Source organism: Phascolarctos cinereus, unplaced genomic scaffold (assembly GCF_003287225.1).
Source record: "Phascolarctos cinereus isolate Bilbo 61053 unplaced genomic scaffold, phaCin_HiC Scaffold_9;HRSCAF=440, whole genome shotgun sequence".
NCBI lineage: Eukaryota > Metazoa > Chordata > Mammalia > Diprotodontia > Phascolarctidae > Phascolarctos > Phascolarctos cinereus.
In genome coordinates this window covers 233,866,113-233,892,502 of record NW_027556402.1, presented here as the reverse complement: position 1 = coordinate 233,892,502, position 26,390 = coordinate 233,866,113, and the positions used below count along the sequence as shown (strand labels likewise).

At 45.3% G+C, this 26,390-nt stretch overlaps 1 protein-coding gene across 2 annotated transcripts in view; it reads right to left on the bottom strand.

Annotated features, from left to right (window-relative positions):
* The window catches only part of PRR5L (proline rich 5 like), a 96,745-nt gene that overhangs the window by 58,952 nt on the left and 11,403 nt on the right, over positions 1–26,390 (bottom strand). For both annotated transcript variants that reach the window (XM_020963894.2, XM_020963895.2), the window contains exons 2-3: positions 3,585–3,895; positions 1,923–2,003 (exon numbers count right to left, since the gene is read on the bottom strand). In XM_020963894.2, the coding sequence (XP_020819553.1) occupies positions 1,923–2,003; positions 3,585–3,754 (251 nt within the window). In that variant the 5' untranslated portion in view covers positions 3,755–3,895. The remainder of the gene's footprint in view (positions 1–1,922; positions 2,004–3,584; positions 3,896–26,390) is intronic.

Sequence of the window (26,390 nt, the reverse complement as noted above, 5' to 3'; positions counted from 1 at the left end):
GTTGGTGGCTGAGGAAATAAAGAGCCTTGGGATCATGTCATAGGAGGACTGAAAATACAAGGAATGGTGAAGAGAAGTCTAGGAGTCACAGAGTTGGAGGAAGAGAGGGAGAGAGTCATTCTGTGAAAAATGTCTTTTCCATGCTAAACAGGTCTGGTTTAGTAGATGATCCCATGGTCCCAGTGTCCCTTCTAGAGCTAACCAGATATTCAAAGCAATCAGTCCTACCTTCTCTGCTTCAGGCTCATAGTTTCTCAGAACCAAAATGCCCCGAAGAGAACATGATAGAGCCCCTTCTCCCCAAGCCAACTTCCAAAGACTTCCTAGAGTCCCTTCCCTTCTCCCTCCAGCCAGCTGAATTACGGGGGCTACTGTGCTGGGTAAGTCTTCAAAAGCAGGGAGAGAAAAATCAAACTTGACTAACTTACAACCCCCATAGTCATAGGAGAGTCATATTTTTGCTTCAGTGTTTTACTTGCTAAAATAAAGGCAGCTGTGTTTACTTGAGCATGGGTACTTCCAGATGTGGACACATGTGCATGCCAACACGCTTTATTTAGCCTGAGACCACTGCTCGGCATGCATGCCTGCGCCTACTTTCCATTTTCCAGGAATTGTTCCAGGCAATAGAAGGAGCATTTCAATCCCCGTCAGATACGAGTCTCCTCCTGAGGAAGGGTGGGAGTTGGGGAGCTTAGAGGGGGCACGTGCAAGGAAAGTTTTCATTTCTTTAAAAGACAAACTTACTTCCGCTGGGCTAGAGCACAGCTGAAAGCAATACCAGGAGCCCCAGACAGATATTCCACAGGCCGTCATCCCTCAGACATGCCACTGATAAGCACAGACAGAGCCATGGCGTCTGCCGTCACTGGCTAACCCTCTCCCAGGCAGACAAGCTCCCTCTGGGCTGACAACAAGAATGAAAGTGGGTGCTCTGTGATTCAAGCCATATTTGGGAGCCTGCACGTAGGGACTGGGGCAGCTCTAAGGTAAAAAAAAATCAGCACATGGGAACCTTTGCTAGGTGTGCAAGTCAGTGACTTCAATCAATCATTCAAGGCAGTCAGCGAGCATTTAGTGGGCCAGGCTCTGTGCCAGGAGCTGTAAACATAAATGTCAAAGCAAAACAGCCCCTACCCTCGAGGAGGTTACACTATGCCTTCAGTGTAGAGCCCTTTCCCACTGGCTCTCTCCATGGGTTAACAGAATAATGAATGAGGCCCCTGGAAGGGATGCTGCTTTTTATCTTCAGACCCTCCTGTATCATGGAAGATGGTCCTGGGGGTCAAGTCTAAGACAGAGGAACTCTGGATTAGTGATATTATGCCACTATGGGCCTCAGTTTTCCTATCTGTAAAATGAATGTATTGGAGTAGACCATGGTTTTGGGCCCTTCTGGATCCACTGTTCTTTGATCCTCCATATGAAGGGAGAGAAGGCTGCACTAAGATTTTTGGGACACCCTGGCTATAAATGTATGTATGTATGTATGTATGTATACATATGTGCAGGTGGGGGTGCTCACCTGTTATCCTTCTTTTACCGATTAGAAGACTGTAGTTTATTTAGGTGAAGTGCACTAATTTTTCAAACAGCTTACATTTAGAAGGCCTTCTAAAGGTTTATACAACACTGGGAATATATTTATTTATTTGAACCTCACAACAACCTTAGGAGGCCATCAGTGAGATCATCCTCACCCCCATTTTAAAGATGAGGAAACCGAGGCTCACAGGGCTGACAAGTGGCTGAGCCATGACTCAAACCCAAATGGCATTACCCCAGGTCAACCCCCTCTCCTGCAAGCTCATGAGGGTCTTAGCCGGAGTTTGAACCCAGGACTCCTCAGAGAACTCCACATTTGGAACCTCCCCCACTTCCCAGCCCAGGCTCATGGAAGGAAATCAGTTCTGGTGACATACCTGATGTTTTCATTCAGCAGGAATAGCTCATTGTTTTGCAGGCTTCCTCCTTTGAACACATTGATGACCGCAGTCTGGACGCTGCCCGGGAAAGATAAGGGGTGAGACTCAAAAAACAACCACCACCACCCAAAAAACCCTCTCCCTCCCTCCTTCCCCGCCTAACGTGTCCTCTCCCCAAGCGCTTGACCCATGGCACCAGCTCAAGGCCAAATGGGGTGGTAGGGTCAGCAAGCAAATGATCCCTACTGGCCTCTGGATCTTATTTTGGAGATGAGGAAAGTGAGGCACACAGAGGGAGTGTGAGGTGGGATCTCATCCCAGATCATCTGTCTCCCAGCTGATGCCTCCTTCCCTCATTCTTCCCAGGAGATCTTAGAGAGGCACGAGGGACCCCCAACCCTGTCCAGTTCAACCCTCTCGTTTCACAATCCTCCAGGCCTGGAGGGTGACACCATATGCCCATGGTCACAGAGGGCACAGCCAGGATCAAGGGAGGGGAAGCGACTTCAGCGCTCCGAGCCTCAGTGTCCTCATCTGTAAAATGAAGGGGGTAGGCCAGATGGCCTCTGACGTCCCTGCTGGCTCTAAGACAGGATCTGAAGCCAAGCCCTCCAACTCCAGTCAGTGTGAATTCCCATTGTTACCCCATGATGACTCCGGGAGAGAGCTCCCTTCATCCAGTGAGCTTACGTTCCCTCCTCTATAAAGTGATGCCAGACGCTCTCTAGGGTGCCTTCTAATCCTAAAGCCTGTGAGCTCCCATTCCCATGGTGCTTTAAGATTCACAAAGCACTGTCCTCACAACCCCTCCAGAAGTCAGGTAGGATGAGGAATCTGGGACTCCTGGAGATGAGGGATCTTGTCTATGATGACTCATGGGTCACAAGATCACAGACCTCTGAGGATGAAGGGACCTCCCAGATCACCTGGGATGGAAACTTCTGGGAGGCAGGTCCTGGTTCCCATTTTGTCCTTGTATCACTAGTGCCCAGGTCCTTGATAAATACCTGTTAAACTGAATTAATTCTTCAAGTCTCAATGGCCCAGGAAACTCTAATCCATGCAAAGATATAATGCAAATGCCCAAACTGCCTTGGCACAGGGCATTTCTTCACTCTTCCTATACCTACAGAATTGTAGGTCTGGTCCAAAACATGAAAAACAAATAGAACTAAGAGGCAACTTGGAATAGCGGGTGGAATGCTGGTCTTCAGGAAAACCTAGGTTCAAAAATTGCTTTAGACACTTACTCCCTGTGAGACCCTGGGCAAATCATTTACCCTCAGTTTTCTCCCCTTTTTAAAGGGGGACTGTGGGGCTCAGTGGCCTCTTGGGGCCTTTGATCTCTAAGTTTATGATGCTATGAACTGAACTCCCCTCACTTTAGATATAAGGAAACGGAGGCAGAGGAAGCTGAAGGGATTCTGCCCAAGGTTAGCAGGGAGCTAGATAGTATAGGATGGACAGGATTCAAATGCAGATCTTCTGACCTTCCCACTCCTCCAAGAGAAAAGGGTTGAGTATTTCCCACTCTTTTCCTCCCCCAAGAAAACCATATTTGGGCTTCTTAGAAGAGCAAATGTTTGAAAAATCAATGTAGGGGAAAGCACAAGACCCCTTCCCAAAGGGCCCCCCCCACGGCTCAGCTCCCTCTTTCACCTGTTCCAGGCAGAATTGGAACTGAGATGCACGGCCTGGCGGGCGGCCTGGAAGCGGGGCAGGTCACTCAGCACCGGGGAGCTCATGAAGCGGGGCCTTGGCCTTCGGAAGGAGCCCATCTTGTGCAACTCGATGGGCAGGTATAGGGCGGGAGCAGAACCTCGGGTCATCGGTTCTGGCGAGGGGGCAGCTCCTCCTCTCCTCCTCTCAAAGGCCTTCGGGCTCTGACCCAAGAGGGCCCTCTGCTGCCCGGAACCACCGCCCCATGGTGACCCTCGCTCTTTTTTCAAAGCCACTGGTTCAGCCGAGGCCTGAAAAGAAAGGGCAGGTTTTCATTGACAAGTCCTGGGCTGAGCAAACCCCATCTTACAGGAAACTAGCTGGGGCCTTCCAGCCAGTACACGCTGAGAAACGCCGCTGGACCCAGAGATTCCACACACTTACTGCCGTCCCTCACCAGCACCTGCCTCCACCAGCTGCGGTCATTCTGCTACCTCTGAAACACAGAGGGAAAACAGCTGGGGACCCCTGGGTGGGAGGGCAGGAACCTAGGTACATGCCCCGCCCCCCAACGGAAGGAAGGAAGCCACCTGAGGACAGGGACTACTTAATGTCTGTCTCTGAACCCCTAGCATCTAGGCTAGGCGCAGAGCAGGGACTTAATAAATATTTATTGAGTTGCATTTGCTGAAGCAGGATATAAAAGCACAGACCAATTACTGAATAAATAGCATTTCTCTAGAGTTCTGCCACCACCCAACACCTGAGTGAAAAGGTGCCATTTCAAAGAGAAGGTCTGGCACAGAATCTTGGGAGCTGGAACCCAGCAGCCAACAAGCATTTATTAAGCACCTTGTACATGCCATGCACCGTGCCAACTGGTAGAGATACAAAGCAAAGCACCCACAGTGCCTGCCCTCAACCAACAGGAAGAGATCTCAGAGGCCAAGCAGTACCCGGGGGCCAAATAGGAACTTAATATCAGCATCACAGATTTTGGAATTGTTAAGAGACGATCACTTACACATGAGGAACCCAATACCCCGAGAATTTAAATAACTCGGCAGTCACACAGGTAGCAGGGCCAACACTTGAACCCAAGACCTCAGATTATGAATCCAAGGCTCCTTCCCCTACAGTGTCTCATGCTGACACTGTGATCTTGCACATCTCTGGAGGACTTAATAAATATGAGGGCCAGCGAAAGAGACCAGACCTGTGAGGGGATTCAATCAGTACACAGAACTCCCAGAAGAGGAAATGCCCTCTACCAACGCAGGTCGACACCTTCTCCACAACGTTTAGTTTAGAGAGTTTCCAAGAACACTGAGCAGCTAAGTGAGTTGTCTGTGGTCACAAAGCCAGGATGGGTGCGAGGTGGGACTTGAACTCAGGTCTTCCTGATTTCTAGGCCAGCTCTTTCTAAACATGCCACATTCTCTCACCAAATCATCATCACCTTCTTCATCATCATCATGATAACAAGCTGATATTCATACACTATCTTCATCTATATTATTTAATTTCAGTCTGACAAAAACTCTATGAAAGCTACTATTTTTAAGAATTCCCTTCTACAAATCAGGAAACTGAGGCTCACCAAAGTCAGAGGATCACAGATTTAGAGGAGGGACCTTAAAAGCCATCTGCCCCAAATCCCCTCATTTTGAGCTGAGAAACTGAGCTCAAGAGAGACTGAATGACTTCCCTTTGGCCACATTCTAGTAGGCATCAGACACGGGATCTGAACCTATTTCTTCCTAACTCTCAAGTCCAGCATTCCACCCACTCCATAGTTAGGCAGCTAGGTGTGGTTATGCATAGAGCTCTGGACTTGGAGTCAAGAAGACCTGAGTTCAAATCCTGCCTCAGACACTTATTAGCTGTATGATGCTGGGCAAGTCACTTAAAGGCCTCAGTTTCCTCACCTGCAAAACAGCACCTACCTCACAGGGTTGTCGAGAGAATCAAATGAAAATAATAAAATATGTAAATTGATCCACAAACATTAAAGTGCCATGCACCAAACTCTCTCTTTTTTTTTTTATTTGTTTTTGGTTTTGTTCTTAGGCAATTGCCCAGGGTCACCCAGCTAGTAAGTGTCAAGTGTTTGGTCTGAGGCCAGCTTTGAACTCAGGTCCTCCTGACTTCAGGGCCGGTGCTCTATTCTCTGTACCACCCAGCTGCCCCCAAACTATCTCTTAAGAAAAGGGTCTGAGGTTTTAAGTGCTCTGTTTATTTCACCTTTTTTTGTGTCCTGGACCCCTGCAGCCATCTGGTGAAACCTGTGAACCCCTCCTCCAAGTAATGCTTTTAAATACACACAATAAAATACACAGGATTGCAAAAGATAGCAATCACATTGAAATGCGGTTATCAACTGTTTTTAAAGTTCACAGATAGTAGGCTAAGAATCCTTTTTTTAGGGTCAAATGAAATATGTTTGGTAGTTCTGAATAGTGTAAGAAAGACTGACGCTAGGGCCCAGTGAATTTCCACCGAGACTACAAAGTGTCCTGGGAGTTTGTCTGTGATGGACCTTGAATCTATAGACCTAATACTGAGCAGGAAAAGGAATAGCTTTTCTGGGAATTATTAAAAAAGAAAAAGAAAGAAACAGTAACACCTCTTGCATAATTTCCTGTACCTCTTCCGGCTGCCCTAAGATACGTGGTAGGGGATACTCATGGAAGTCAGAGACAGACAGAGAAGTTACAAGATTCTCATCTTTTCTCCATTTGAATTAGCAAAAGAACAATCCCAATGTTAACCCACAATCTTTAAAACAAAAGCAAAACTCTCCTACTAATGCCTCTTGGGTTTCTAACTGCTTCAGATGCCAACCTGGCCAGGATTGAGTTAAGAAGAGATATATTTCATTTCCCTCCTCACTTGTGCTTGTAAAACTAATTCCTGAGTCATTACAGGCTATTAACAGCCTTTACTGGGATCTTAAATCAAGGGTGTTACGAAAGGCCTGCACTCCCAAGCATTCGGACAGTGTAGAGGGAAGAGGGGTTATACCAAGCAAAGGCCTCAGGTGTTGACCTGGGTCTTGGGCCTGAAATAATCCTTCACAGGAGAAACGTGCCCGGGTCACTTCTCCATCAAGAGCCAGGATTCCACTCGAGGCAGTCTGAGTATACACAGGAAGGTGTGGACCGCCCATCTGGAATGTGAGCTTGCCCGGGGCCAGAGAATGCTGGGCAGGCATGTACCACGGGCGGAATCTTGTGAACCCAAGACCCAGTTCCAGTAGGGGCCTGCGACTCCTATTTCCCATGGCTCCCCTGTCATCCTGAAAGAAGGGAATACCTCAAAGGCCTCTCTTTCCTCCCATCACCCTACTGTTTTTCCCAGAGGGAACTTTACCCTTGCCATGGAGAATGGAGAGAAAACTATCATGAGCATTGACATGAATTCCTGGAAAGGAAATTCTCCTGTAACAGCCCTCCAAGCCCCCCAAACAAGGACCTGCCCTGATGTCATTCAAGTAAATCCCAGAGTCCAAAAAGGGTTTTCTGAGCCAGAACAGCCCCAAAATTAGAGGTCCTCTCGGCCAATCCCTTCATTTTACGGAAGCATCTAAGGCGAAGGAAATGGAAAGGCCTACAGACTTGGGGCTAGAGCCAAGGTAGTCAGTGGGACGTCGGGAGTTGGAAGATCCGGGTTTGAGGCTGTGTGGCTTCCGGAAAAGCACTGAAAACCTGTCACCCATAATTCTCTCATCTGTAAAACAGGGGAATGATCTCTGAACCATCATCCCACTAGGATTGCTGTGTCAAGGGCACTCTGTCAACCTTCACAGCCCTGAAAGGACTGGGCAGCATTCAATAGCTTCTGGAAGGCAGGGGAGGTTTCATTTTGGTCTTTGGGTCCCCAGGGTACAGCATGGTGCTTGGTCCAGAGTAAGTCCTCCATAAATAGAGAATGACTGAATGAATAAAGGAACGTGTCCATGACATGATGTGGCACAGTACAAATAATTCAGGGCTGAGAGTAAAGGGTAGGCTTGTTTAATCAGTTCTTCTCAGGGTTGCCCTGACCTCAATCTACAGCTCACTGTCCCATTAATGCCTTGACCAGACAGCCTGCGGGAAGAGGGAGGACATTTATGTATCAGCCTTAAGGTTTACAAAGCACTTGACATACTTCAATGTCATCTGAAACCTAAACAACCCTGTGAGGTTATCATCTTCATATATCCATGAGGTCATCATCCGCATAGTTATCATCTCCATTTTTTTTTTTTGCTTAGGCAATCAGGGTTAAGTGACTTGCCCAGGGTCACATAGCGAGTGTCAAGTGTCTGAGGCTGGATTTGAACTCAGGTCCAACTGACTCCAAGGCTGGAACTCTATCTACCTAGCTGCCCCTATCATCTCCATTTTTAAGATGAGGAAATTGAGACTGAGAGAGGCTGCCCAAGGTGAGCTGGTAAATGTCTAAACGGGGATTTGAACTCATCTCCCAGACACCCAGTCCAGGACTCTATCCGCTAGCCAAGTCCCACATGATTCATGAACGGTTTGACGAGCTGGCCAGGATCTAAGACGTCATTTCCCTCATTCTGCGGAGGAGAAACCAGGCCCAGAGAGGGGGAGCAATCAGGTCCAGGCCACACAGCTAGCCAGGAGCACAGTCAGAATTCAAACCCAGGTCTTCTGGACTCCACATCCAGGACTCCTTGCACTGAGTCTGGCTGCTTCCCAGCAAAGCTCAAAACTCTGGGTACTGCCCTGAGCCTCCGGCGCACACAAAACAAGGTGTCTGAGGCTTGGGCCGTGCCCTGTGATATCTTGGGCCCTTGCTCAGAACAAGAATAACTTTTCACATACAGTTTTTACTAAGTTTGGTCTCTGGTTTCCCAGCTCACATCAGATAAGCGACAAACAGAGGAGGGTGAAGGCAAAGGGGGTGACAGGGGTGGGGTGGGGCGGAGAGGGAGTGTTTCTATAAGAGAATCACAAACCGAGCACATACTGAGAATCACCCACCCATGGCTGGAAGGGACCTCAAAGGCCATCACCTCCAGCCCCCTCGTTTTACAGGTGAGGGACTGGAGGGGCAGATAGAGGTAATGTGACTTGTCTGAGATCACACAGGCAGCAAGTGGCAAAAAGTCTTCTTGAAAAGAAGGGGTAATTCTGGAAGAGGAACAAAAGTGTTTGGGGTTCAGATGCCTGGCATGAAATGTACAGTCCAGGCCTGGCCTCACTGGCCAGGGCCCGGGCAATGGGCTATCCAACGACTAAGTGATCCCAAGCAAATAATTTCTATCAACCTTACCCTGAAAGCGGGTCAAGAGGTTGAGAAGTAGTCTAAAATCAAGAAGGAACGTGCTCCAGGGAAACAAAACAAAAGATAGTAAAAGACGACGGCCACCCAAGACGAGGGACTGAGCCCTGACTCCTAAATTCTGATGAAGAGAGAGGCAGCTGGAAAGGGGTGCTGGGAAGAAGCAGACCACCCCAAACCAGGGAGGACATCCCACCTCTCAGAAATCTGTAGGAGTTACCCCTCCCAACCAGCTTGAAACTGAGCAGAGTCCCCAAGAAGAGCCAGTCTGATTGGTATGCTTCTTTCCAATATATAAACCTGTGATTAGTAAGACTCAGTGCAGTCTCTCAAATAGTACTCCCCTTTTCTTCTTCTTTCTTTTTTTTTTTTGAGGGGGGAGCTATGTAAGTGTTTCTATAGGAAACAGACCAGGAACAGGCCAGAGAGATAGCCAGTATCATAGAAACTCAGAGTTGGAAGGGATCTCTGAAGCTATACTGTACCCAACATTCCAAATAAGTCTGGATGTAAGTTTCTTGAAGGCAGGCCCTGTCTTCGTCAGTCAATGATATTTACTTTTTTTTTAAATCACACATTTTTTAAAATTTACAAATAACTCAATACAGAACTCTGGAAGATTTCCATAAAGCCATTATTAATTTTATTCACATGGGTTTAAAAGTGTACATTTTTTATAATTACATTTGTATCTTACTTCAAGAAACAAGTATCTGGAAAAAAAATCAGGAAATGGCCCAAAGTTCTGTTCATCTATCTCTGCTCCTGTGGCTTACTTCCTTAATGAATACATTTAGTCAGTGATATTTATTAAGCACCTACTATGGGCTGGAGATACACAAAGAGATAAAAGACTGTACTGACCTCAAGGAGCTCACCTCAGGGCTTCATGTTTCGTCTGCCATTTTTTGGGGGCGGAGGGAATATATCTAAGATTTCATTGATTTAGGAAACTCCCTCTGCCAATACGATACAGAGCTGCTATTATGCTGAGAAGTCAGCCTGAGAGAATCCTCTGGGCACTGAGACATTAAGTGACTCCCCCAAAGCCACACAGTCAGTATGAGTCAGAAACAGGACATTAACCCAGGTCTTCCCTGCCCTTTATGCACTACCGTCGCTGCCTGGCACACAAAAAGCACGTAAGTGCTTACTGAATAAACTGATGAAATAATGAATTAATGAATGGCAGTTGGCCTTTCCTTGAAGACATCCCATGAGCTGGCACACAATTCCTCATGAGGGAGCCCATTCCCTTTCAGCAATGTCTTCTCAAAAAGCTTTTGTGGTTCATTCTTTCAGTCATGTCCAACTCTTCGTGATCCCATGCACCACAGCACACCAGGCCCTTCCATCCTCTACTAATCTCCCAAAGTCTGTCCAAGCTCATGTTCATTGCTTCCATGATACTGTCTATCCATCTCATCCTCTAAAATCCCCTTCTCCTTCTGCCTTCAATATCTCCCAACATCAGGGTCTTTCCAATGAGTTCTGTCCTCTCATTTTGTGGCCAAAGCATTTAAGCTTCAGCTTTAGTATTTGTCCTTCCAACGAGCAGTCTGAATTAATCTCTTTAAGTATTGACTGACTTGATCTCCTTCCTGCCCAAGGTTCTTTTCTAGAACCACAATTCAAAAATGTTGATTCTTTTCCTCACAGCAAATAGAAATCTTCCTCCATTTTTGGCCAGCCTTTTTCCTCCTTCCCCAGCCCTTACAAAGATATAAAGACTTTTTTTCCTCTTGTGGGTCAGAGCAGAATGGTACAAAATGAACACCACAAAATATTCAAATCATTTCCCCCATGTGTTTCAAATTAACCTATGATCCTACAGACTGAAGACATTCTAGAGGGGACAATGAGTTCAAGTGTACCAAGTTAATGAGTCCTCCTTAAAACCAAGGGTTTGTTTTTGTTTTTGTTTTTGTTCCATTGTTTTTTCATTCACGTCCAACTCTTTGTGACCCCATTTGGGTTTCTTGGCAGATTCTGTAGTGGTTTGCCTTTTCCTTCTCCAGCTCATTTTACAAATGAGGAAACTGAGGCAAACAGGGTAAAGTGACTTGCCAAGGGTCACACAGCTAGTAAGTGTCAGATTGGAACTCAGGTCCTCCTGACTGAAGGGCCAGTACTCTATCTACTTTGTCACCTACCTGCTACCCAGTCACATCCTTATATAAGAGGTTAAAAGTATAGCAGTGCCTGCTTCAGAAGCCATTCCCCCCATATCCATCTCTGGGCTTTTTGCTCCTTCTCCAAGGACATTCATTTTTATTAAAACAATATACAATTTGGGAATACACAATGCTATGTGAACAAAAAACAATGAGAAAATGTACTTTAAGGCATTACTCCCCCACCCCCCATACAGCTAACAAGTCTTCGCCTGACAAACCCGTAATAAGTCAAGAGGTATAACATTCCCAAAGAGGGAAAATGTGATACATTCCTGCCCTTTGGAAACTGCTTTCTACATTCTTACTGGTACACAGGATCATAGATTTAGAGCTTAAAGGAACCTCAGAAGTCATCCGATTCAATCCTTCATTTTACAAATAAGGAAACTGAGGCTCCCAAAGGTCACACAAGCGGTAAAAATCAAAGGCAGAATTTGACTCAGGATCCTCCAATTTGAAATCCAGTGTTCTCCCCACCCCAATGAATTAATTAGCAAACATTAATTAATAATTAGTAAACATTATGAAGCACCATGCTAGGTACCAAGACTACAATGACAAACAGGAAACAATCCCTGCCTCCGAGAAGCTCACATATGAGGGGAAGCAGTGCAGAGAAAGGCAACATGTACACATACAAGCAAATAGCAACCACCTACCAAGTAATTACAGAGCAATTTACACAACCAGTCTCTAGAGGGCAGGGACTGTTTTTTGTTGGCTGGGACTGGTGGTCTTTTTTTCCTTTTTGTTTCTCTATCGCCTAGCCCTTATCATTCAGATTTAGATTTTCTAGCTGGTTGGTATTCATTTAATTCCCTTCAGAGCACCATTTGGTAAGTGCCCTTAATGAATGAACACTTAAGAGCCTGCTGAGCTGCATCAAATACTGTTCCTCTCTGGCACAGTACTGCACTAAGCATTGTCAGTCCTTTGCTTGAAGCTGGGCTGCCCATCACTTGACTTGTGAACTCCCCCAATGCTGAAAAGACTTTCTTAAGTCCTTCCTCTCCCAAGCTCCCACCCTTCCAAATCAAGAGCTTTCAGCCTGCTGACGCAATGTCCCCTAACTCTGGAACTCAGAATAATGTCAGATACATCGATGGAAAACGGCCCGAGGACTCCAGAGCTTTGTGTTACAAACATGGACACACATCGCTGCTGCTGTAGAAACAACTGAAATATCTCTGGACAAAAGTGGCACCGAAATTTACCTTTGAGAATCAGAAACCAACACAGGGTGGGGGCAAATCAAGCCCCGGGATTTAGCTGAAAAGCCAACTTCTTTAGGACACTGCCTTGGGAGATGCCATGGGTTCCCTCTCACCCGAGGTCCTTAAGCCAAGTCTACGTGACAAGTGGTTGGGTAGGCTGTAGATGGAATTCATGTTCAAGTGTGGATCGGACTGGATGACCCGGGAAGACCCTTCCGACTCTGAAACTCTGATTTCTGTGACATACTATTCAGTGTCATCCTTTTCTGAAATTCAAGACACTGACCACGTAACAAGCCAATATTCTGGGCACCATTTTGTTTTTCGACAGAAACACTTTCGTGCCATTTTCCAAAGAGGCCAGGCAAAGAAGTCAGCAGTGGCCGTATTTCAGAAAGAACTGAATAACAAACCCTGGAAGTCAACCTGTAGAAATCCAGGTCAAATCGCCACCTGGACCAATTGTGGTGATCCTGCCTCTGGTTCAGGAGACTCCTGGGAATCTGGGAGAGAAATGTGCATACATCACACCTGCATTTTCCCCTTCACTTTCTGAAGGCTATAAAATCAACAAAACAATAAGTCAAGCCCTGATTTGCAGTATTGCTGACTTCCACTGAAAATTTAAAAACCAGAGCTAGTCGAAGAGGGTTCCACCACACTCCTGCCTGATTCTAAATAGGGTTGACTTGACTTCCACAGTGGGGCTTGGAGGGGTTGAAGCCCAGAACAGAATTTCAGAGTTGGAAGAATCCATACCAAAATAAGACGCCTTCTATAATGTTCCGAGGTGGTCATCAAGCTCCTTTTTGAAGATCTTTTGTGAAGGGAACTCACAGTCTCTCAGGAGACTCATTCCACTCTTAGATAGCTGTAATTACTGCTGAGTCATTTTTTTGTTGGTTTTTTGGTTTGGGGGTTTTTTGGCAAGGAAATTAGAGTTAAGTGACTTGCCCAGGATCACATAGCTAGTAAGCATCAAGTGTCTGGTATGAGAGCAGATTTGAACTCAGGTCCTCCTTACTCCAGGGCCAGTGCTCTATCCACTGTGCCACCTCGCTGCCCTGATAGCTCTAATTATTAACAAGCTTCCATTTCCCCATTTTAGAATCCTTCGCCCCCTTTTAGACTCAACCCAAATGCCTCCACCTTTGGGGGACCTCTCCTCATGCCTCCAGTTGGTAATCTCACCCTGCCCCACCCCAAATGACTCAGTTTTACTGTATGCTTATGTATCCGTATGTATGTATATGCATGCACGTATATACCCACACATATATACATATACACACATACATAAATATAATATTGACATACTCCTTAACTATTTTTTGCTTCAGGTAAACTAAATTCCTTGAGAAAAGGACCACTTCATTCTAGACTTTGTACCTCTAGCATCTAATACAATGCTTAAGAGTACAGCAGGCATTTAATAAATGTTTATTCAGCTGAAGTGAATCAATGTTTATCCTTATGCCTATCTGCCTCGCTGTGATTTCTACCCATTGCTTCTATTTCTGTATTCTATGGAATCAAGCAATACACGTCTAATTCATCTATCTACAAACTGCCTTTAAATAATGATAATAGTAACAATAACGACAATAAATATCTAGCATTTATATAGCACTTTTAGGTTTATAATGCTTTACATATGTTATCTCATTTAATCCTTACAACAACCCTGTGAGACAGGTGCTATTAGGTCGGAAAGTGGACGGAGTACCTGGCCTGGGGTCAGGGTGACTTCATATCCTTCATCAGACACCAGCTGTGTGACCTTGGGCAAGTCACTTAATTGACCCTGTTTGCCTCGATCTCCTCTCTGTAAAATAAGCTGGAGAAGGAAATGGCAAACTACTCCAGTATCTCTGCCAAGAAAACCCCAAATGAGGTCACGAAGAGTTGGACACAAATGAAATGACTGAACAACATGGGCTGAGCAGTATGCTAAGGGCTGGGGATGCAAAGAAATGTGAGACCCAGGGATAAAGAGGGCTCCTAGGTGGTGCATTGGATGGAGCACTGGAATCAGGAAGACTCATCTTCCTAAGTTCAAATCCAGCCTCAGACACTTACTAGCTGTATGACCGTGGGTTACTTTACCCTATTTGCCTCAGTTTCCACATTTATAAAATGGGCGGGAGAAGGAAAGGGCTAACCACTTCAGTTATCTTTGCTAAGAAAACACCAACTGGGGCCACGAAGAGTCAGATGCCACTGAAAAATGACTGAACAACAACAAAATTCTAAGTTACTCGGCTTAAGTGACTTGTGCCCAAGGTGTCACAAACAGGATAAGACACAACTATAAAGCTGGGTATCCATCCACTACATCACCTTGCTCCTGTTCATTAAGAGCATTTATCAAGTGCCATTTTGGGCTAAGAATCAACTGTCTTCCTGCAGAGCAGTGAATCTGAGTTCTCAGGAAGGCATGCCGGCAAAGTATAAGTTCCCTCAGGTCTAACCGACTTGCACCAGCTTCCACTCTGTTGTTGTTATGAATGAATGAATACATTATTTATATGTTTACACGGTCTCCCTCTAATCTAGACTGGAACAGAAGCTCCTGGGGGGCAGGGGCTGTTTTGCTCGGGTCTGTGTGGCCCCTGATGCTTAACATGTGTCTGGAAATGCTATGACTGTAGAGTGGAAGGTACACTTAGTGAATGCTTGCTGGCTGACCCACTGCATACCCATCGTCCAGAAACGATCACTGTGTATGGCTGGCCGCCGGGGAATAAATGTTTTTGCCCACAACAAACATACTAGACAGGAGTCAGTAAATGGGAGACCCCATGCTGATGAAAGAATGGATCTCCGAAAGTACCGTAATAACGATAATAATAATAGTAACTGACATTTATATCCTGTTTTAAGGTTTACAAAGCATTTTATCTATATTATTTCACTTAATGCGTATAACAATCCTGTAAGGTCAGCATTATAGTTTCTATGATACCTACTTTATAATGACAAAAGGGAGGCTCAGAAAAATTGAGTGTCTGGTCTAAAGTCACATGGTAAGGAAGAGCTGAAGGCAGAACTCAAACCTGGGTGTCTCTGGATTTTATTGCAATGAGTGCCTTTGTACACCAGGCACTGAGTTTTATATTAACAGAAGGCACTAATTATGATGTCATCATCAGCTGAGCAGCTAGAAGGCTGAATCATCCAGAAGAAAATTTCTTTCCTTTGGCGTAAATTAATCTGAGCCATTGGGAATGTGGACGTGATCAGTTACTTTCAGGAGTACCTCCCACTGCTGACCAGATAAAGGATACACAACACCTTTGGGCTTTGACAAGTTTAAGAAAGAGAGCCACGATCAGCTCCCAGCTGTTCTGAAAAAGACATAGGGCTGGAATGGAAGGTAAGCTCCAAACGAGTCAGCAGAGTGATGTGGGCAACAAAAAAGGCCAAGAGGATCGTACGCTGCATTGGAAAAGGCGCATAACTGCAGGAATCAAGAGGTGATCATCTCATCGGGCACTCGACTGGAGCACTGCGTGCAATTCTGGGTGCCATGGTTTAAGGAGGACATAGATAGGTTTGGACATAGGTAGACTGGGTCCACGTTGTACCGGCAAACTGGCGAAGACAAAAATAACAACTGGTGCAAAGCCTGTGGGGAAAAAAAGGCCTTCTAATGCACTGTCGGTGAAACTGGGAATGGGTCCACTTTGGACGGCAATTTGGAAATGGCGGAAGAAATTAACGTCTATGAATGTAACAGAATGCTATCATGCCACAAGAAATGACAAAAGGGACTTTTTCAGTCCCCTACTATGAACTAATGCAGAGAGAAGTGAGCAAAACCAAGAGAACAATTTACACGGTAACAACTACATTATGAAGAAAAACAACTTTGAAAGACTTGAGAACTCCGATCAATTCAATGGCCAGCCATGGATCTAGAGGGCCAATGACGAAGCATGCTGCTCACCTCCTAACAGGGAGGATGGGCTCGACCAGAAGAATCAGACATACAGTTTTGCACGTGAAAAATACGTGCACCTGCTTTCCTGGACCATGCTTACTTTTTGTCAGTCGATAAGGATGTATTAAGCCCCCACTATGTTCCATGTATTGGTGCTAAGTGCTGGGAATATAATGAAGGTAAAAGACAGTCATTCCCTGCCCTCAGGGAGCTCCCAGTCTAATGGAAGAGATAACATAGAAAGCACTAAGTACAAGCAAAATGTGTAGAAGATAAATTGGAGATGGTCACCAGAGGGAAGACACTGGCATCTAGGGGCAATCAGGGAGGGCTTCCTACAGAAGGGAGGATTCAAGCTGAGACTTGAAAAAGATCTGCAGAAGCTAGGAGGCAGAAAGAGAGTTCCAAGCATGGAGGGTAGCAAGTGACAATGGACAGAGTCGGGTGATGGAATGTCTAGCACAAAGAGCAGCAAGGCGGTTGGGGGCGGGCAGGACTGTGGGGAGGGAGGAAGAACACTAACAGAAAGGTAGGACGGGGCAAGGGGATGGAGGATCCTAAAAGCCAAACAGAGGATTTTCTATTTGATCCTGGGGGCAAAAGCGAGCCCCCAGAGCTGACTGAATAGGGCGGGGGGAGGAGGGTTAAGACATGATTAAATTTGTGCTTTAGGAAGATCAATTTGACAGCTGAGTGGGGGATGGATGGGCATAGGAAGAAACTTGAGGCAGGGAAACCAACCAAAGGTTGGATTTTTTTTTTTGAGGGATGAAGGCTTTCGTGAGGAAAACATAGCTATTAAAGACTGCCAAAAATAAGAAGAAGAAAAAAGAAAGTCATTGAAATGTTTTTGAAGATATACAAGAAAACAGAAGGAAGCTCGCAGGAAAAACAGATAAGCAAAACAATTTTGAAAACAGAATACTGGATTTATTATATGACTTTTAAAAAGCAAGCTATTCATAACAGAGGAACAGTTTCACACAGAGCCCCCTATTTTGTATACAAGAAGTTCTTTTGGTTTGTTCGTTTTCATTAAACTCTAAATTAAAAATAAAATAAAAAACAAAACAAAAGCAAAAAAGTGGGTGCCCATTTATCAGGGAAACTCTGATCAAACTATGGTCAATACAAATGTAAGGGAATCTGATGGCCACATAAGAATCCACAAAAATGAAGACACCAGAGAAGCTTGGGAAGAAGCACAGAGGCAGAGCAAAGAAACTTTGAGAATATTACACCCTGTGAGTACAATCAAGTAAAATAAAAAGAGCATGAATGAAAGACACAGAGAGGCTGGTCTTTGAGTCAGGCAGACTTCAGTTCAAGGCGTCCCTACGCACACCAGCTGCGAGACCTGTGCTCCAGACAATCCTTTGACATTGGAAGTTACAAAAAAGTTGCCAGTGGAAGAGAGAACTTTCCCCACATTCATAAAAATCACAGGCGCAGGTCAAAAAAATCACACCAAAAAAATAAGAGTTCAGATGAATGTTATGACTTGCTATCAAACTTGGTTTCAGAGGACTGATGAAAAAAGACTTCTCCACTTTACAGAGCAGAGATAGAAAGCTGCATATGTTGTCAGACATGATTAATGTGTTTATTTTCTCAAGTTTTCCCTCAGTGTTGCAAGAGAGGCTAAATTTGAGGAAGGGGGGATTATTGGGAAATCAGAGTGATATTTAAAAAATCAAAGCGTTAACAAAACTTTTTTTAGAAAATAAAAGTGTAGCTAACAAGTGTCAAATGACAATTTTCTCACAGTTGAAATCATGGGTGTGGCCAATAGATGGGAGAAGAGAATCCAGAGGGTTTGGCAATGACTCCAGATGGCAAATATAAGGTCTAGACAGGACAGTTATGCAAGAGGACTCCCTAAATGATGAAATAAGGCGGTTCTGACACGTACAACATATGGTTATCCCACTGGAGAAGGTGAAGGGGTGAAAAGCCACCAGTCAGCAACCAACTGTAGTTTCAAATACTGGAAAATATATTGTCTCCTGTTTAGGTGAAAAGTTAGCCAGAGTCACTCTTAAGGAGAGAAAATGAACTGATGTATCCTTAGAGCTGGGCTATAACTCAAGAAAAAGACAGGGCAGCATAGCCAACAACACAGTCTTAGATCGTGTCCCTCAAGCACTGGGCCTCGTTTTCCTCATCTGTGAAGCGAGGATTACTTTGTTCATTACTTAGAGGTGCGGAAAATGCCTTAGAAATGTTAATGTTTCTATAGAAAGAAATCTGTCTCATCATCATCATCATCATCATCATCATTGGAGTAGTGGCTAGAGGTTACTGAACCTTTCTTAGCCTCTGCCTCCTCATCTGTAAAATGGAGAAAAGATGTAAACCATCTGCCTCCTCTCTATACCCCAAAGACCACTGGGTCTTTCCAGCTGCTCTGCAGTTGATTCCCCATATCTGCTGTCTCTGATTTTTTTATCTGTATCTCCAATACTTAGCATAGGGCTAGGTGCATAGTACTTAAATGGTTTTCATTCATTCATTCATTCATTCATTCATTCATTCACAGAGTACTAACTGTATGTATTACATAAAAAAGCCTAATTTGTGCCCCAGGCTGTCCTATAATGAGCTTTAGTAACCACTCTAGAGAGGCAATGTGAAAGTGTCTTGGGGTTGGGAATCAGAAAACCCTGGCTTAGTTTGAGTCAACTCTGCCATGTGCCAAGCTGTGTGGCTTTGGCCAAATTATTTCACTTCTCTGAGACTCCATTTTCTGAGCTACAGCCTTTTTTCTGCAAGAGACTGCCCCTTATCTATTCAGTCACCAAAGCTTGTCTATTCTATCTTCTTAACATCTCTCCAATACACCCCCCTTCTCTCCTCTGGCACTGCCACCCCTCTGGTGCAGACCCCCACTGCCTCACACCTGGACCACTACAACAGCTAGTAGCGGGCAGCCTGCCTCAAGTCTCTCCCCATTCCAACCCATCACCCCTGACCATGTCACCCCCTACTCAATAAACTCCAGCAGCTTCCTGTTGCCTCCAGGACCAAATACAAAATTTTGTGCTTGGTATTCAAAGCCCTTTATAACTTAGATCCCAACTTCCTTTCTAGGTTTCCTACAACTTCTCCCCACCAAATGACACTGGCCACCTTCCTTTCCCTTGCACAAGATGTATCATGGGTCTTTAGTTAGGTTTGATTCGTGCAAAAATGAATCTCAGGAAGTGGTTACGTTATTTGGATTTAAACTTCACGTTGCCACTGGGCTGAAACCAATGACCATATGTTAGAATAATGTGAATTGAAATACATGCAGTTGCTTCGTGAAATTCATTATCCACATTAATCAGGATCTAGCTGTATTTATGGGGCAGCTTGGTGGCACAGAAGATAGAGCTGTGGGCCTAGACTCAGGGAGACTCATCTTCTTGAGTTCAGATCTAGTCTCAGACACTTGCTAGCTGAGTGACCCTGGGCAAGTCACTTAACCTTGATTGCTTCAGTTTCCTCGTCTGTCAAATGAGTTAGAGAAGGAAATAGCAAACCACTCCAGTATGTTTGCCAAGAAAACCCCAAATGGGGTCACGGTTGGACATAACTGAAATGAATGAAGGCTGTATTTATAGATCAGGGACCAAAAAACTGTGGAATCCATATCAGTCAATTACAAACTGCCTGAAATCTTCCAAAACAAAAGTATGAATATTGTGAGAGCATAATCAATGGATTAATCAATCAACAGATTTCAAATTCTATGTACCAGTCAGTGTGCTAGGCACTGACAGCTACAATGTCAATAACAAAATAACCTCTACTTTAATGAAGGGTAAATTCAACAAGGACATATATAAGTATAAACAGAATAAACAAATAGAAGGTAGCATGATATAAATTGCCACAAGAGTGAAAAGTTCAGAAAACAAACAAATGAATCATGCCTGATGGCGTATGCTGACCTTTGAGTCCACAGTCTACCCCAACTCATCAGGATCTGGGAACAAGATTTCTTCATTAGTCCTTGGAAATCACGATGGTTGTAACTTTAAAGGGAATTTTTGTGCCTTTTAGTGGCAAGACTGTCCAAAAGGGATCCAGAGGCTCCCCTCTCATGGTAGTGAAGTTTACAATACAACCATACTGATGTTTTTGTTTTGGCCACGAGATCAGATGTCCTAATATGTTCACTCTGGATAACGGTCACTAGAATCTCATTCAAAGTAGCATCATTCTTCCTCTCAGTAGAGTTACTCACAAAACTCACTCTGCAAGGATCGTACCCTGAAAACTGGGAAATTGTGTGGTGGCACTACTCCCCCATACCTGTGAACCCGGGCAGTGCGCAAAATGTACCATCCACCCAAAGGCCCGCAGGCCTTTCTCTGCTTCTTTCAATATTTGGGGGCTCCACGTGAAACACAAAGGCTCTGCGGAAAGCTCCGATTTGGAAGTACCCTGAGTAGCCACGGAGGCCCACCCACACCTGAACAAGGGTCCTTTTCACAACATGTCAGCAAGCGGCCATCCAGGCTTTGATCTATCATCCACCCCCACTCAAGCAGGAGTCAGGGAGATTTCTTCAGCAGTCCTCAGAAATCAAGATGGGGCATAACTTTGATCTGAACTGAATCTAAAGACCTCCAGGGAGGAGGAGGGAACCCCACCCCCTTCTGCCTGCCGGATCACCCTGATTACTAGGAAATTCTTCCTTAGATCAGGGCCAAAATTGTCTCTTAAAACTTCAACCCACTGGCTTTAGAGCAAGTCTTCATAATCCTACACAGACACACACACACACACACACACACACACACGTGAGATAACTGAGGCTTGAGCATGTCTTTTCTTATCCTGTTTAGGTACCTGGCACGCTCTTGAGACCCTTCACCACCTTGGATGACCTCCTCTCGATTGCCTCTCCGTTTATCAACGTCCTTCCAAAAATGAAACAGCCATGACTGCACCCAATCCTCCAGATGCTCTCTGGCCAGGATGGAAGTCAACAGGACCACCAGAACTGAAGATGACTGCAGAGACTTCTGGGGACCAGTGCCAAAGCTGCACCTTAAGAGCCCAGTCTAGAACTGAGCTGCCTGAGTGAGACAAGATGATAATAACATGGCAATGTAACAAGCTTTCTTCTGCAGATTTGGTAAGCTGAGGTAAGCAGCAGGTTGTGACAGGATCTAAAGCAGTTTAGCTCAGACTAACACTTAAGAGTCCTTTGTGAGGTTTTGGAAAATGTGTTTTTGCGCTCCTACCATAAAGACAGCAAAACCCCCAATCCCCTTCAGGTATTTATCTTGCGAACACACAAAACGCTACCTGAGCTCCTCTGGTCTCAGAAAACCACAGAGCAAAGTCCAGACGAGTCTGTTTGGCTGCAGCGTCAGCCAGAAATTGAAGCACAAACGCATTTGGTGAAGCCCTGAGGTCTGTGGGTACCAGAAAGTGCCAGAAAAGGGCTTGAAGAAAGTTCTGTGAAAAGTGAAATTATCAGAAGCACAAGAGGGGACCATCTGGCCATCAGAGTGTGGGGGGAGGGATGTGAAAAAAACTAGTCATTTCTTATTTCTTCACACTGAGATTGTGGGGTATAAATGCAAGGGCTATTATCAGCATTAGGGTCAGGAGATTGGGTTCTAGTCCCAACCCCATGACAAAGTAATTGTGTGGCCTGCTCACCCTACCTCAGTTGCCTCATCTGTAAAATAAAGGGGGTGAGGTGAAAAGGCTGTGACGTCTCCAACGAGTCACCCTCCACAATTCTAGGAATGGAATGCCGGAAGGGAAATTGTGGACATCGACATGAACATTCTAAAAGGCAGTGGTAGAGATGGAGTGGGTATAACAGTAAGAATAAGAATGATGATCACCCATGCTCCAGGTGCCTGGCACATGGTGGGCACCTAGTGAATGCTTGTTGACGGACGGATTGATGTGCCCACATCTCACCTCAACCATGACAAAGCACTTCCCTCATTCCCACCCTTTAAGGAAGGCACTGCAAATATCAGAGCCACTTTTCAGATAAGACTCTAAGGCTCACAGAGGGCTAATGACATACCCCACGGTCACATGGCTAATAAGTGTCGGAGGTAGGACTGAAACCAAGTTCCCACAGTCATCTTAAACTCAAGGTGCCCAAGACTTAACTCATCCTTTCCCTCTCCCAAATTCTCCATCCTGTGGAGGGTACCACTATCCTCCCAGTTACTCAGGCTCAGAACTTCGATGTCATTCACAACTCCTCACATCCAATCCTCCACCAAGACCTGCTGAGTTTGCCTTCCTAACATCTCTCTCTCTCTCTCTCTCCCTCACTCTCTCTCTCTCTCTCTCTCTCTCCCCCCAAGAAAGTGACTTTCCCATTATTGATTGGCCCTTTCAATAATGCCAAGGTTGTTCAAAAAGTCCATGAACAAGGTCAGTTTCTAGCACATTACACATGATACAATTCTGTTGTTAATAAACTGTTTTGTTAGGTACATATGGTCACACTAACATGGAAGTACTAATTCTCTGGGACCTAGAGGCCCTAGGTTTTAAAGAGGGGGCTACATTCTTGGATGCATGACTTCCAGACAAAGTATATGCCAAGATTCAAGTGGAAAAAAATGTTTGCTCTGAAGAAATTCATCACCAAGTGGAGATGTACAGAGAGAACGTTTTCTGTTAATAGATTATACTAAAGCAACAGAAGGCAGAGATACACAGGGGTACCTGGGGAAGAAGCAGCACAACAAATGAAAATGAAGGATCACACCCTGGCACTGCAATCTGTTGGGAGACAATGTGGAGCAGGAGTTCCCAGAGGACCACACCCGGAGCAGGGAACAAAAGGACCACCACAAGAGAATAGACATATTGTTGCATACACTCCAAGACGGGGGCTGCCAGGATGGCCCACATCTTTTGCCTTCCTAACATCTCTCACACCTTCTCCCCTCTCTCCAGTCACAGCCACAATCTGGGTCCAAGCCCCTGTCAACTTCACGCCTGGTCATTACAATGGCCTGCTCACTGGTCTTCTTGGGTCAATCTTTCCCTACTCCTGCCCAACTTCCCCTCAGCTGCTAAAGTACAGGGGATAACCAACCATGTCACCCTCCTATTCAAACATGGGAGGCTCCTTTTTCCAGTAAGAGCAGCTTCCCATCACCTCCAGAATCAAACAGAAAATCCTCTGGCTTGTAACACTCTTTGAGACCTGGTACCCTCACTCCTTGCTAGTCTTCTTCTACCTAATCCCCTCAACCCCTACAAACATACTCTTTAATCAAGTGACATCAGTCTCCCTGATGTGCCTCAAACAAGACCTTCTACTTCCCAATTCTGGGCATCTTCCCTGGCTGTCCACCATACCTGGAATTCTCCCCCTCCTCATCTCTGACTTCTGGGATTCTTAAGGTCCCAGCTGTTAGCTGCCTTACACAAGAAGTTTTTCCTCATCCCCGCCTAATGCTAGTGTGCCTTCCCTCTGAAGATTATTTCCTATTTACCTTGCCTATATCTTGTTCTTACACAGTTGTTTGCACGCTATCTCCCCCATTAGACTGGAAGCCCCATGAGGGCAAGGATTGTCTTTTGTCGTTCTTTGTATTCCCAGGACCTAGCACATAATACACATAGGGACTAGACCTGGATTTAATTGGTATAGGGAACTCCCAAGTAAGGAAACTCCCTCCACCAGGGCCGGGTGATAACTTCTCAGCACTTTATAGTCTTAGAGAGTAGCCCAGAGCACTAAGTTAAATGACTTGCCCAGGGTCACAGGCCAGTATGTATCAGAAGTGGGACTTCAACCCATCTTTTCCTGGTTTAGAGGCCAGCTCTTTAGCTACTTAATAAATAATGCTTGTTGACCCAGTAAATGATCCTGCCTTCTAAGACTTAGCATCAATGGGTCTCAATTCCTCATTTGTAAAATGTATAACAAGGGAAAAGGGAAAGGTATCAGAAGAGAAAGAGCTGACTTTGGAGATGAGAAAACCTGGGTTCAAGTCCTCCTTGAAACATATTGGGTGGATAAACCTAGACAAATCGCTTAACTTTTTAGTGTTCCAGGTAAAAACCCAAAATGGTACCCCATTTGTAAATCTGCATCTGTAGAGGGACTCAGCTCATTGGGAGTGCCCTAAATGGGTGAAATTATAGGTTTGGACAAAAAAATGAGGAGGTAGGACTAAAGGATCTCCAAGGCCCCTTCTAGCTCTAGCATGCTATCATTCTATGAGGTGACTATATGCAGCAATGGAAAAGGGTGGGCTACATACCTTTGTGCCTGTGGTCTACAAACCAAAAGAGGTGAAGGGCCCATTTCTCTGTACTACCCCCTCTCCAATGGTCTAAGATCACAAGAATAAAAATCCACCCCACCCGGTAACGGATAATCCATAGTGGAAACAGCTAATTTGAAGCACCTCTTCCAGGGGTGTGATGGTAACTTTAACAACCAGCTCTCCAAAACCCCACTTTTCCACTTATTCTGTCCTCATGATTAACATTTTCTCCATTGCTTTCTTAATGCTAAATAAGCAACAGAACAATAAATCCAAGCCCTGATTTGCAGCATTTGCCCATTGGAGGCTTGTGGGGGAGTGTAAATGCTCCCACTAGAAATATAACACCCTTGGGCTCTTCCCCATCCCCATCCACTGTCCCACTGAAGAAAAATAGTAAGAAACACAGAAATTCATGAGGGCAGCAGGGAGGAAAGAAGCTGAGTTCAAACTATGGGGCTCCAGATCTGGGAGCTGTTCAGAGGCAGCCAAATCTAGCCCTGGGTGGGTTATTTCATTTGTTTAAAAGAGGGGCAAAGATCCCATTCTTTCCCTACCACTGGAGCACAAATTTGGTTAACACACACATAGCCCACTTCACAGAGTCAGATCTTAGAGGAAGGCCAAAAGTCATTTAGCCCTACTTCCAAGCTGAAAGAGAGAGAGGGAAGGAGGGAGGGAGGGAGGGAGGGAGGGAGAGAGAGAGAGAGAGAGAGAGAGAGAGAGAGAGAGAGAGAGAGTGTGTGTGTGTGTGTGTGTGTGTGTGTGTGTGAGAGAGAGAGAGAGAGAGAAGAGTGTGTGTGTGTGTGTGTGCGTGTGTGAGAGAGAGAGAGAGAGAGAGGAGAGAGAGAGAGAGAGAGAGAGAGAGAGAGAGAATGTGTGTGTACATGCACAAAAGTCAGGAGAGAAACATTTGACCACTAAAACTCTCCAGATGATGACAGACAGTGAACAAGTGGTATTTCTCTAAAGACACAGAGCTTAATCCAATTTAGGTAATCACCAACTTTTCTGCACCAAAACCATTCCCTCCCACCCTAAAAATTAAACTTGGAAATCCAAGATATCATAAGCTGTCAGGGTAAAGGGGGAAAAAAGAGAAGGGGGACTGAAGATTAAATGATTCCTGTTCTCAAAGGACCCTGTTAAATTATAATTTTAAAAGTTGTACAGCACTGGTAATTTCATTTATCCGGCCTGGTGTACCGAAATTAGAGGGAGCTAGGTGGTGCCACAGTACACAGTGCGCTGGGCCTGGAGTCTGGAAGACATCTTCCTGAGTTCAAATCTGGCCTCACACACTTACTAGCTGTGTGATGCTGGGAAAGTCACGTCACCCTGTTTGCCTCGGTTTCCTTACCTGTAAAATGAGCCAGAGAAGGAAACGGCAAGCCACTCCAGTATCTTTGCCAAGAAGACCCCAGACAGGGTCACAAAGAGTTAGACGCGACTACACAACAACACTGAAATTGAAGCCCAGTCTATTCCCGTTTTGGAAAGGGCCTTGGGGCTGAGATGCTGTGATCCCTCCACTTCTTCATGTGCTGGCTCAGTCTCTGTGATGGTCAAACTTCCACTCTCTTGCCCCGTGGAATCGCAGAATTCTAGAGTTGAGAGCATCCTTGGCAGCCATTCTGTGCAACTCACGCCCAGAAAGGAATCCCTCCTACAGCATACCCAGCAAGTTTCATCATCCAGTCTTTGCTTGAAGGCTTAATCAATACCCACTTCCTTCTGAGGCAGCCCGTTCTTCCAGACAGTACTAAATTATTAAGCAGTTTTTTTTCCCTAACACTAAAGCTAATGCTGCCTCTACAACTCAACCTTGCTGCAGCTTCTGACTTTTGGGGCCAAAGAGGACACATCTAAGCCCTCTTCTCCTCTCGATGGTCCTTCAAATCCAGGAGCCCAGCTAC